Source organism: Bufo gargarizans, chromosome 10 (genome assembly GCF_014858855.1).
Source record: "Bufo gargarizans isolate SCDJY-AF-19 chromosome 10, ASM1485885v1, whole genome shotgun sequence".
Taxonomy (NCBI): domain Eukaryota; kingdom Metazoa; phylum Chordata; class Amphibia; order Anura; family Bufonidae; genus Bufo; species Bufo gargarizans.
This window is the reverse complement of record NC_058089.1, coordinates 120,265,271-120,278,851: the sequence shown is the minus strand read 5'-3', so window position 1 is coordinate 120,278,851 and position 13,581 is coordinate 120,265,271. Positions and strand designations below refer to the sequence as shown.

The 13,581-nt window shown below is 41.5% G+C and overlaps 1 protein-coding gene across 1 annotated transcript in view; it reads left to right on the top strand.

The window, feature by feature from the left end:
- Nucleotides 1–13,581, top strand: part of CDH13 (cadherin 13) — a 258,261-nt gene that overhangs the window by 223,674 nt on the left and 21,006 nt on the right. Inside the window, exons 7-8 of the mRNA XM_044270012.1 lie at nucleotides 2,773–3,000; nucleotides 6,884–7,102. Of these exons, the coding sequence (XP_044125947.1) occupies nucleotides 2,773–3,000; nucleotides 6,884–7,102 (447 nt within the window). The remainder of the gene's footprint in view (nucleotides 1–2,772; nucleotides 3,001–6,883; nucleotides 7,103–13,581) is intronic.

The following is a 13,581-nucleotide window of genomic DNA, read 5'->3' as shown; positions in this document are numbered from 1 at the left end:
GTAACTAGATGAACTTGAAGCAACAGGCCGATCCATGTTGCTTGCAAAAGGGTCATGGTATAAACCAGCACCTGCAGGGAGGGGGGTGTAGGGAAGGCATGTTGCTTCATATATACCCTTAGCTACAGGTATTGCTAAAATCGTCCAAATCTATCCAGTTGCTTGACCCCCTCCCATATAGAGCGGTAGCACGTAGCTGCGTCCAGCCAGCCTTAATAGAGAGAAGATAATGGTTAGAAGTAGAAGACATTAATTGACTTTCTCATTATGTTTCTATTAGATTTCTGGTCCCTTAGTAATACAGAGATACATTTACATGGCCGGGAAAATAACACATTATCAACACTGGAAAAAAAATAATCAGGTCTAATAGTCGACAGTTTCTTAATTCAAAAATCCTTTTTTTCCCCTCACTTTAATATCAGTGACTAGAAGAAAAAAAATAAGATAAAGACACTTTCAGACACTATCAGTCCGGCCTGGAAATAATGCATTCAGAATTAAAGACAGCGATTTAATTAAATGCATGAAAGGCGACTTTTGTGATCATATTTCAAATACGCCATTGTGTTTTCAACCATTCCGTCTCACGACTTTTCTTAATAATACATCAAGATCCAAGAATGTGTTGGATTTATATTACAAATTCAATTAGGCCAATCAAAAGTGAAAAATAATTTATTTTTCATTAAAGAGGCTCGGGAAGTTTCAGACACAATAGGCAGCAGTCTGCGTTGTCTGCTCGGCTGGTTGAAATGGATGGGGTGTCACTTGACATATCATCATAACTTTTTTTTTTTTACGCACTTGCTTAATGCCGCCTCAATCCGATCTTTATAGACTGCAATCAAAGATGCAATTTCCTGTAGATGCTATCGCTACTGAGCATCTGAAAACAGTATGGAGACCAGTCTTCTGCCTATCCAGAGTGGCTGATACTGGGACCCTCAGTGTAAGTTTGGCTGGGGTCTGAGATCTTCCAATAAAAGTAGTTCCGATAATAGAGAATATTCAATATTGCCTGATTCTCATTAAAGGCTATGTACATTTTTTTTTTATGATTCCATGTTACACATATTTGGCTAAAAAACAACTTTTCAATTGGCCTTTATTAAAAAAAAGAATATTGAGCTTTTCTGTCAAAAATGGTTAATTGTTTTTTTCTAACTGTGTAACTGGTACTTTTACTTTGTGCCTGTCATCTAATAACCCTTATTTCTAAACTACTAAGAGGTCATAAAGACTTATTTAAGCCACATTATTATCAGTAAGATAAGGATTGGGGTTTAATGAGTGTTTATAAGGTCAGAGAGCAGAGATAAGGAGCCCGTCTGCTCCTGGACTGAAGGAAAAGACAGGAAATCCAAAGGGTGCTACTAGAGCATGTCAGTTATGATGCACAGAAAAGGGATACGGTACCATATTTTTAATAAAGACCAATAACAAAAATAGTTGTAGCTCAAAATTAGTACAATGCAATAAAAAAAATTGTCCCCAAAGGTGTACGTAGCCTTTAAGGAGGAATTCTAGTTTTAGGGTCCCTACTTGTTTGAGGGACCCTTCACAATGAGCTGATCAGAAAGCCTTCCTCTGCTTGAACACCCAGCAATCAGATGTAATCTGTCAGTAAATCTTGCAGTAAGTGTTCAGTTTCCCCACAGCGCCTCCACAGACTAAACTATGCATTACATGATGCAGATGTTACAGTACAAAAGCTTCGTTGAAAACATGAAGAATGACTCTACAGTGCACTACTTACCCTCTGCAGGAGTTCCCAGAAATCCAGGTGGAGCCAAAGTGACCGTAGGCTACACAGCCTACTGTAGTGTTCCGTTGTGGATCTCTGAAGGAGGTCTCTTCCATCATCTTGCATCACCTATTCAATCCATGGAGATAAATCACTTTGATGCAAAACTCTGTGGTCCTCTGTGAGTCCTCATGGCCACTGCTCTGCTAATTTTCATGGACTTCCATTCTCCAACAACAAAAAGCATGCAGCATGTCCATTGCATGATCTCCATGCTGCAATCTAGAGAGATCTCAGACCTCATTCACAAGCCTAGTTCAATTCTACACAATGAAGGTTACCATATTTTTTAATGGCCAGACAAACCTTCACTTCAGTTGTTATGTAACATGAATGTGCTAACAATCTCGAGGGCTCCAAAAAAAAATACAGTCATTTCCCAGGACAGAAGTCTTCTCTGACTGTATGTCAGGTCAAGAAGTCTCTCCTTAACTTCAAGAAAGATGTCCTCACAGTTCACATACTCTAGTTCACGAGATTCTCTCGGTTTCTGGACCATCTTGCTGACTAGAAAGCACTCGAAGCAGGTCTCTCTGTTTGCACATGAGGTTGACGATGATCTCACTGACATCGGCCCACTGAGTTCAACACAAGTTTTAAAAAACGGGGGAACCACCAAACACAAATATGATGAGGGTTACCATGCCTTCTCCAGGTAGCTTCCAGATCTGTCAGATGTTTTTGACATATTCTATGGCAACTCAGTTGGGATTTCCATGTTCAGATAGAATTGAGGGTCCCAAACAAATAGTCAAAATGGACTGAAGTCATTTTGTTTTCATCGATGTCCAGATCATTGGCAGTTTGCCACAAATGGTCATATTTGTATTTACAAGGATTAAAGCTGGACACAGCACCTAGACAATAATGGTGTTTTTTTCAGAAATGTATTTTTCTTTTGAACAATTCAATGATGACTGCATATTCTAGAAACCAATGAAATTCTACCATTTGTGTTTCTCCAGGTACCCCTCCAGCCACCGGTACAGGAACCTTACAAATTACATTAGAAGATGTTAATGACAATGCGCCGTATATCTACACAACCTCAGCAAAAATTTGCGAAGACTCGAAAGACCTCATCACTCTAGGAGCATGGGATAAAGACCTTCATCCGAACTCCGACCCATTTAAGTTTGAATTGGGGAAACAATCCATGTCAGATAAAACCTGGAAAATCACACAACTCAATAGTGAGTATAATCTGTGTACTTTGCCTATTCTCACCCTATGCTTCCTGACTGGGGGTGCTCTTCCTGCCATGATGTTCTGTGTGCTTTGATCCAATCATAGATATTACCCCCTATTGCCTCCTCCCCTCTCCCCCTCATGATATTACTGTAAAACTCTGAGTACGAATATACAGCTGCTTACCTCTCCTCCCCCAGTTCTATTACTTATCACTACACAAGAAGGATGTTTAGGTTAGGCTGAGGAAGTTCACAGAGAAACTCAATGCAGGGAAAGGAGAGTAACCCAAGTGCCAAACAATTAATTGGTGATCATGGCAGGGGTGGTTCCCCCCTCCGATCTTAAATTTATCGCCAATTTTAAAGGGGTTTTCAAGTAATAAATTTTTTTATGTCATGCCCGTACCCTGCCTCTTACGGTACCTGCTCTCCAGTGTTCTGGTCCTCCACACTGCCTCCACTGTGCCCATATTCCGGTCACATGTGGAGGATGTCCAGCTTCCATTAGATAACCACCGACTCTGAGCACGGATATCGAGGTGTGTCCACACCCTGTATACACTTGGAAGGGAAGGAGGTTATTGTAGACCCTCTAGAACCACCTCCTTCCTTTCCACTCCCTGGAACATCTGGCGCTACATGAGCATGGTCACATGTTCCGCTGCAGCCAATGACTGGCTTTTAGCAATGATGTGCCACATCACCACTGAAACCAGTTATTGGCTGCAGCGGAGCACGTGATCATGCCCATGCTGCACCAGATGCACACAGTCAGGGGCAGCGCGGAGAACCAGAGCAGTGGGGAACAGGTATAGTAAGTATAACTATACCATTTCAGGAAGAAGGATGTGGGCGTTACATAGTAATTATACCCAAAAAACTCCTTTGAGAGTAGGACATCAACATTAAAGTCACAGGATTTGTCCACCTTGGATCTTTTTACCAAAATGGTCCCTGATGACAAACTTACGACTGGTTTTCCCGCAACTGCAATCAGTGATGTCACCCAGCAGCAGATGTCTAAATCCCTGCAGCACCACCACAGGAGAAATGAAGTATTACACATTTCTCATTGAAATAAATGGTCTGTCGGTCTAACGCATGGACGTACTATGTCCACCAGAGCAGCTCTGGCTTATAGATGATGATCCTCAACTCCCACACAATGTAAGTAGTACCCTAAAGATAATGCCTCCTAAGGACATACTTCAATGAAATCTGAATTCACAATAAACTCTGGATTATTAGATGCATCGTCCTATATTGCAGTACAGAGTCCATCCATGTCTTCCTTTCTGAGTTTTTTTTTTCCAGGACGACACGGCCAGATCCTTCGTTTGGCCTGTGTCGAATGATATATTACAGGTGAAATGAGCCATGGTGTGATTTACAATGTAAAGTAGAATTCGATATTCGCCATGGTCTGAGCGCAGCAATATTAGTCATTTCTAATCCATCTTCAAGAACTTTAGTCAGAACACTTTTATATCTTGGGAGTTGCCACCTCGTTATATAAAGCAGTCTGGCTATAGCCTATTTTCGGATCTATCTCCTTTTTCTTTTTTTTTAAGAAGTCTCGTTCCCACTTGAGTTTTAAGATAAGTCGCAGAAACTCACGTCAATTAAAAATCTTCCATGAGGAAGACAAAGAGAAAAGCTAGACTGAGATGAACTCTTGTTTTGTCATCTCCCGAAAGAGGTGAAGGTGTTCTTGGCAGAATAAAGGGCCCTGGCTCGAGAATTTTTGTGATCAGTCTTGGAGATTCATTGTGCACTTCTGTCAATTTAACGTCTTCCTTTGTATCTTTTAAAATATGGCAGAGAACAGGAGAGGAAAGTCTTCAGATAAGAGATGCAGGAGAGCTTCAGTAATAAAAAGTTGAACCAGACGGAATCTTATCAGAAGTCTTTTAGAGCTTCCATTTTGAAGTTGTGGTTATTGGACAAGTTACACATGTAGAAAGTCACAGGGATTTATGATTTTGACATCCCATGATGGAGCATTTTACATTTTTCAAAAAGTTGCCCTGACCGAATCTTAAAAAGGGAATGAGAACATTAGTTAGTGCATGCCCGAGACTGTCTGTGACAATGTATTAGGATTACAGTAGTTACTGTATATTATTGCACATAGGTGCAGTATTATAGTAGTTATATTCTTGTACATAGGAGCAGTATTATAGTAGTTATATTCTTGTACATAGGAGCAGTATTATAGTAGTTATATTCTTGTACATAGGAGCAGTATTATAGTAGTTATATTCCTGTACATAGGAGGCAGTAATATAGTAGTTATATTCTTGTACATAGGAGCAGTATTATAGTAGTTATATTCTTGTACATAGGAGCAGTATTATAGTAGTTATATTCTTGTACATAGGAGGCAGTATTATAGTAGTTATATTCTTGTACATAGGAGCAGTATTATAGTAGTTATATTCTTGTACATAGGAGGCAGTATTATAGTAGTTATATTCTTGTACATAGGAGCAGTATTATAGTAGTTATATTCTTGTACATAGGAGGCAGTATTATAGTAGTTATATTCTTGTACATAGGAGCAGTATTATAGTAGTTATATTCTTGTACATAGGAGCAGTATTATAGTAGTTATATTCTTGTACATAGGAGCAGTATTATAGTAGTTATATTCCTGTACATAGGAGCAGTATTATAGCAGTTATATTCTTGTACATAGGAGCAGTATTATAGTAGTTATATTATTGTACATAGGAGCAGTATTATAGTAGTTATATTCTTGTACATAGGAGCAGTATTATAGTAGTTATATTATTGTACATAGGAGCAGTATTATAGTAGTTATATTCTTGAACATAGAAGCAGTATTATAGTAGTTATATTCTTATACATAGGTGCAGTATTATAGTAGTTATATTCTTGTACATAGTAGCAGTATTATAGTAGTTATATTCTTGTACATAGGAGCAGTATTATAGTAGTTATATTCTTGTACATAGGAGGCAGTATTATAGTAGTTATATTCTTGTACATAGGAGGCAGTATTATAATAGTTATATTCTTGTACAGAGGAGCAGTATTATAGTAGTTATATTCTTGTACATAGGAGCAGTATTATAGTAGTTATATTCTTGTACATAGGAGGCAGTATTATAGTAGTTATATTCTTGTACATAGGAGCAGTATTATAGTAGTTATATTATTGTACATAGGAGCAGTATTATAGTAGTTATATTCTTGGACATAGGAGCAGTATTATAGTAGTTATATTCTTGTACACAGGAGCAGTATTATAGTAGTTATATTCCTGTACATAGGAGCAGTATTATAGTAGTTATATTCTTGTACATAGGAGCAGTATTATAGTAGTTATATTCTTGTACATAGGAGCAGTATTATAGTAGTTATATTCTTGTACATAGGAGCAGTATTATAGTAGTTATATTCTTGTACATAGGAGCAGTATTATAGTAGTTATATTCTTGTACATAGGAGCAGTATTATAGTAGTTATATTCTTGTACATAGGAGACAGTATTATAGTAGTTATATTCTTGTATACAGGAGCAGTATTATAGTAGTTATATTCTTGTACATAGGAGGCAGTATTATAGTAGTTATATTCTTGTACATAGGAGCAGTATTATAGTAGTTATATTCTTGTACATAGGAGCAGTATTATAGTAGTTATATTCTTGTACATAGGAGGCAGTATTATAGTAATTATATTCTTGTACATAGGAGGCAGTATTATAGTAGTTATATTCTTGTACATAGGAGGCAGTATTATAGTAATTATATTCTTGTACATAGGAGGCAGTATTATAGTAGTTATTTTATTTCTCATAGTAGACATAAATATAGTGATTAGGATACTGATTAACTTATCTGCTTCTGCACTTTTATAGGTACCCATGCACAAGTCAGTCTTCTACAAAATCTGAAGAAAGCCAACTACATTCTCCCGGTGGTGGTGACAGATTCGGGGAAACCTCCATTGTCATACAGTGCTGACGTCACGATTCAAGTGTGTTCCTGCAAGAAGGGAAAAGTAGACTGCAGTTCAGCAGATGCCCCACACATCAGCATGGCCGTCGTCCTCATGTTTACAATCTACAGCCTATTGTGTAAGTTTTTCTGGTTTAGTGCAGCTTATATTTAGCAGATTTCCCAAATGGTTTGGTGTTTCGTGACAACTTACATTATTGAGGAGTTGTCACTTAGCTTTCCTAGACTCCTAAATGACAGATTTTCCTACACATGCAGTTATGTATAACACAATATAAAGCAGGTTTGCCCTTCAGGACTCCAGGAAAGCTGTATGACAACCCTTGTTAGCTGTAATCGATGCAGGTTATCATCCAATCTTTCTAGAAACCAATACATAAAGTTCTTAAGAACTTGGCAGAAGCGGAGGGGGAAGTTCTTCTTTGCTCGCCATGATCGATATTTGACTTGTAGAAAAGGTCTTTGCTTCTAGATATATTGCACATGAAGTTTTTACAAGTGTATTAGACCAAAGGATGTAGCTGCAGTGGACTTTACTAGATAGATCACCTAAAGGTGCACCAAATGTATCAAACATTGTGTGATATTTGATACATTTTGCGCTCGTTGAGGCAGGTTCTTGCAAAACTGACTTTATAAATTCCCTGCATGTAAAATCTCACCAAAGTATGTTAGAAAGTTGGAGGTCACACCTGCATTGCATAGGGACAGCAGCACTGAAGGGGTTACCAGAGCAGCCGGTAACAGGAGGGAACTCATTTCATCTATTTGTGCCAACCAGGTTTAATTCAAAATGGAAAAAATAGAAGATTAGAAAGTAAATTCCTTCGGGAACCGTGTCCTGCTCTCCATTAGAAAGACCAGTGCCTGCTGCAATCTATTTCCCAATATGAGACTCTCTTGAGTGACACACGTGAACCTTATTTACAAATCTGAACCCGGTCACTGGGAGAGCTGCCGAAGGTGCAAATTACAGGGCAGAAACGGGGAGACGCACGGGGGACCTGATTCTCCAGGATGATTATGACTGTGTCGAGGATGCAGAACTGTGCGAAGGACGAATGTTGGTCCCTGTAGGAAATATCCTCCTATGTTCCTTCCCTGTAAGAAGAAGAAGGAGAGAAAAGCAACATCAATTGTTAGTGTTTTCCTCCTTAAAGGGTGACTCTACCCATGACATTCAATTAACCTAATGTCATGTTTGTTTGCCCATGACAGTACCCCCATAGCCAGTCAATATATTCATCAGGCTTACACATATATTTGATACAAAATGTTTTTTCTCAATAATTGCAACTATGAAGTTGTCACGGCCCCGCCTTTCTAGCAAACACCACTAAAAAGTCTCATAACATTGTTTAAAGTTCCATCTGTTAGTAAACAATATCTCTACAAAAAAAAAAAATTCAAATAGCTTTGCTTAGAAGGTCCCTATGTAACTGCATCGTGTGGCCACTTGGGATACCGAGTATAACTCCTTTAAGGGGTTATCCCATCCAGACAACTCCTCAATGTATGCCCTGTTGGGGCATATAGACGACATTGAAGGAGAATCCTTAATTGTAGATCCTTTTTGCTGAGCCTTAGTTGCCCGGCCGTGCCCGTATTGTGGGCAGCAAACAGCAGGTCGGGAATATACGGGCACCGGCCTTGTGCATGCCGTATCACTTGAATGGGTCTGCAGTCCGGAAGGAGCGGTGTGGAACGGAGGCACGGAACCCCACCGAAGTACTACGTAGTGCTTCCGTGGGGTTTCTCTCTGTGTCTCCACACAGCAAAAAAATAGAACTGTCACGGTGATATTGGTGTTTGACCGTGACGCGGTTGCGATGCAGACTCGTTGCTTGTGGCAACGTGTAGTTTGTGGTTTGCACGTGTACTTCCCCTTTAAGTTGTGTCTCCCTGCTGTGTGGTGTGCGTGGGGTTAATATCCTGACTTGGTTAGATCAGGGTGTGGTCTCTTCTTGCTATTTAGCCTTTGCTTGTAGCTTGGCGGTTAGGTGTGCTCTAGCCTTGCTGTGGGCTGGAAGCTATGCACTATTCTGTGGCTATTCCATCTGCCCAGTGATTGAGGGACACCTCCATCTGCAATGTCATTCCTTTGTCGCCCTTGTATCCTCTATGTACCCAACCTCACTTGTTGTATGTTTGGTGTGGGTTAATGTTCAGGGTTTGTTGTACGTCTTGTTTGTTGTTACATGTCTGGGCTGTTGTTGGTTTTTGTCCTTGCATGTGTGCAAGACGTTTTCCCTGTGTGTGTTGTACCTCCGTGAGGGGGCTGGTTTCCCGGAGGGGTGAACCATAAGTCTGTATGCAGTGCTGCCTGGGGCTGCCGTGCTCCTTGCGGCATGGGGGTCCAGGCAGTATCAGGAGTGCTGGATACCTGTGTGTGTGTTGTCTGTATGGTGTCCTATTTGGTGTGTGGGCACCTGTACTTATGCATGGGTTCCAGTCGTGGTGGCTGTGGCAGGTAAGTGTGCTTCTGGTGTTCTTACCTGCCGTCTCTGTTGCTGCATATGGTCTTTTCCTTTCCCTTCCTTTCCCTATGCTCCATTCTGTGACTATTCCATCTGCCCAGTAAATGAGGGCCACCTCCATCTGCAATGTCATTCCTTTGTCTCTCTTGTATCCTCTATGTACCCAACCTCACTTGTTGTATGTTTGGTGTGGGTTTATGTTCAGGGTTTGTTGTACGTCTTGTTTGTTGTTACATGTCTGGGCTGTTGTTGGTTTTTGTCCCTGCATGTGTGCAAGATGTTTTCCCTGTGTGTATTGTACCTCCGTGAGGGGGCTGGTTTCCCGGAGGGGTGAACCATAAGTCTGTATGCAGTTCTGCCTGGGGCTGCCGTGCTCCTTGCGGAATGGGGGTCCAGGCAGTATCAGGAGTGCTGGATACCTGTGTGTGTGTTGTCTGTACGGTGTCCTATTTGGTGTGTGGGCACCTGTACTTATGCACGGGTTCCAGTCGTGGTGGCTGCGGCACGTAAGTGTGTTTCTGGTATTCTTACCTGCCGTCTCTGTTGCTGCATATGGTCTTTTCCTTTCCCTGCTGCTAGGCCATTTGAGACTCTTGTTCATCCGTGTCTGGGAAGAACAGGTCGTCTCTCCCCTGCTCCTATGTGAGGGATTTTCAGGGCGACTCAGAGTCAAAGGTATCCTGGTATGAGCTATCCTACCATCCAGGTCCGCTCATACTGTGAGGAGTTAGGGTGAGGATTAGGGATGCTTTAGGAGGTGACCTGCTCCCTGATTCCAGCGTCCTGACCTAAGCTGCTTCCCCATTATACTTGACATTGTACGGTGGGGGGTTTTCCCCACTCCCCACCGTGACAAGAACATGTTCTATTATTTTGCAGAGCGGACAGATCACGGACCAATTGAAGTTGAATGGGTCTGCATCCCTCTGCCGGCACACGTTCAGGTGCATGAGCCCTTAACATGAGCTGGCAAGTGAGCTACAATAAACGGAAAGTGACATCCTATTGGGTGTGCTTTAGAAATCACTGTGAAATCTGCAATAATTCAATAATTCAGACGTCCTCTGCTAATCTCATATTTACCAAATGCTTCATTCTTCAAATCCCAGGCAGCCCCATTAATCTACCCTTTATTGCAAATGAAATGACTCTGCTCATTGTGTTCCAGTCTATACAGCAAAGCTAGCAAGCTGGCAAGTGAGCTGCAGGAAGTGTCATCCTATTGTGTGTGCTCTAGCAATCACTGTGACAACTTCAATAATTCAATATTTTTTATCCTGTGGCATGTGGATAGCAATAACATATTTTCTGATGCAGGGATCCTGCCTTGTTGACTGTTTCCTTGTTATTTATGTCTGTTGTAGACCACCTCTAATGTCGTCAAGCCATGCAGGTATATGCGATGGTCACAGGAGAGTACAAGCTGTTGATTAAGAGCCATCAAGCTTCCGCCGCTAATCTCCCTTTTAACAAACGCCTCGTTCAGCAGAGGTTATTTAACAAGAACAAAATATCTAATATAGAATTTCTAATAAAACAGCAAATGAATTTCTCTGCATCCAAACCACTAAACACCGGCTGAAACCGAGCAAAAGATAATGACTGCATAGGGAAAAGCAAAGCATAATAAAAAAAACTCAGCAATGTAACCACAATTATACTCTGCACTTGTTTAACCGGCATTAACTCCGCGGATCGGAGGCAAGATTATTACAGATAGCTTCATTTCACAGCAGGAAACTCAGACACATGCACAACATACAATAAACTCCGCAAATTCTAATACTAGATCACTATTAATAAGCCAGACTTTCTGGAGAGTTCTCTAACTGGGCCACAGTCTATTAGACTCAAATTCAGATTGTATTACTTAAAGTCTTAAGGGTGTATTAGAAAGCCCAATTTAGGAGCCCATAGCAAAATAAGCCTAACGTAAGAAAATTTAAACAGCATAGCATCAATAGTATCAAAAATTAAAGGTATGTATAATAGCACCACAAAAACCCACAGCATAGCAAAAAGCCACCATTTCTTCTTCCCCAGAAAAAGGTAGATGTTCTTGAATCTGACTGCCCCGCCCCCCCCCCCCCCCAACCTCTGAGCCCCATAGCAAGTGTTATGGGTGCTATGGCTATCATTACGCCAAAGCTCACCTCAACTCTCCCGTTTCGATGCTTCTTGTATCCCTGCTGTTCCCTCTTGACACAATCAGCCAGTGACCGGCGCAGTAGAGACCCCCTTAAGGTTGCCATTCGATGAGCAGTCATTTCATGTGTATCAAGAAGGAGCAAGAAGAAGAGAGCAGCAGAGGACCCAGGAAGCATCGGAACGGTGAGGAAACGGTGAGGTGAGCAATGCTTCTTTTGAAGTCAGCAGATTTGTATGACACTGGCTGACCTGTTACATGTGCGCTTGGCAGCTGAAGGCATCTGTGTTGGTCCCATGTTCATATGTGCCCGCATTGCTGAGAACAATGATGCTTTTATATATGCAAATGCGCCTCTAGGAGCAACGGGGGCGTCGCCATTACACATAGAGGCTCTGCTCCCTCTGAAACTGCCGCGCTGTCTGCACTTTGATTGACAGGGCCAGGCGTTATCACATTTATACTGCCTGGTCCTGTCAAATCAGTGGTACCGATTCTGGCAATTTTTATTTTTCACCGATCACCGTGCGGAATAAGTAAGTAATAAAGGGGTCGTCTCACGAAAAATATTCTGCAGTTTTCAAACCAGCACCTGGATCTGAATACATTTGTGTATGCATTGTGTACTTAAAAATTTTGTATAGGCACTGAGCTATTCTATAAAATGCATCTGTAGAGCGCCACCTGCTGTTTAGTTTTTTCTTATTTCTTTGGCCGGCTCACTGAGGTGGTCACACATGCTCAGTTTCATCCTTAAACTGCCTCCTGAGCTGTGATAGGGAGAGTTGAGACACGCCCCCTGAGAAAGGACACACACCCCTGAGCTTCAGCAGAAAGGACACGCCCATCGACATGGGAGCTTGATATAAATCTAGCAGAGCAGTGAATGCAGAGATCTCTGGATCCGTGTGAGGTACAGGGCTGGTTCTAGCTTTGTACTATACGATGTCTGATTATTATTTTTTACATTAATCACAGGATAACCCCTTTAAATAATAGTATAAAAAGGACTTTGTAATAGAAAAAAGGTCATTCTTTTACCTTTAATCTTTAGTCCCAGTTGGGGGATTGAACCTGGAATCCTTCAATCACTTATATAATATGCTGTATTATGTATAATGCCTATTAAGCCTTGCCTCTAAATGGGCCTTATAAAAGTACAAACATGGCAGATACAAGGAGCTTCTTTAATCCCCTGGCTGCCATGGAAATCCTTTGCCAATAAGATTTGAGAGAGCTCCCCCCCCCCTTCTAGCATGGGTGCTGTGGTCTCTCGGGAATTAAGGGGCCTAATGGATTAAATGGGTGAGATCGTAGCTACACTACGTCCAGTTGAGTGCCAGTTAAAATATGCATTCGCAAACCATAGATGTAAGGGTATTATCCAGTTGGCGGAAATCCATTGCATGTCTTTGGTGGGTGTCACTAAGGGGTTAAAATAAAGGGGTCCCCTGTTCAAAACCCTCCCCTATTATCCAGAGTGAAGGGCAGTTATTAAGAACTCTGTAGGACCCGGCCTACAGCATCCATGCATTACAGAGTCACCCTATTCTTATCAATGGGAATGGTGTAATACTTAATTTCTCCTGCGGGGGCTCTGCAGGGAGATTGAACACTTCCTGTTCTCGCACAGATGACAGTCGATCGATGGGTTCTCCACTGATTTAACTAAAACAGCGGGTGCAAAGCAGATCCATATCCTTATAAACCCTCTCTGTAGATCCGGAGTGCCTCCCACAATATTCCCCAGGCTGGGTCCATGTGGGCTCTTGGGCAACCAAATCATAGGGGGTCTCATGTCAACCGCACCCTCAACTGGACAATCAAACAGCACCCTTAGGCCTCTTGCACACGAACGTGCCAGGTTTTGCGGATGCCGCCGTGTGCCTTCTGCAATTTGTGGAAAGGAATGCCTATACTTGTCCGCAAAACGGACAAGAATAGGACATGATCTATAATTTTTGCGGGGCCACGG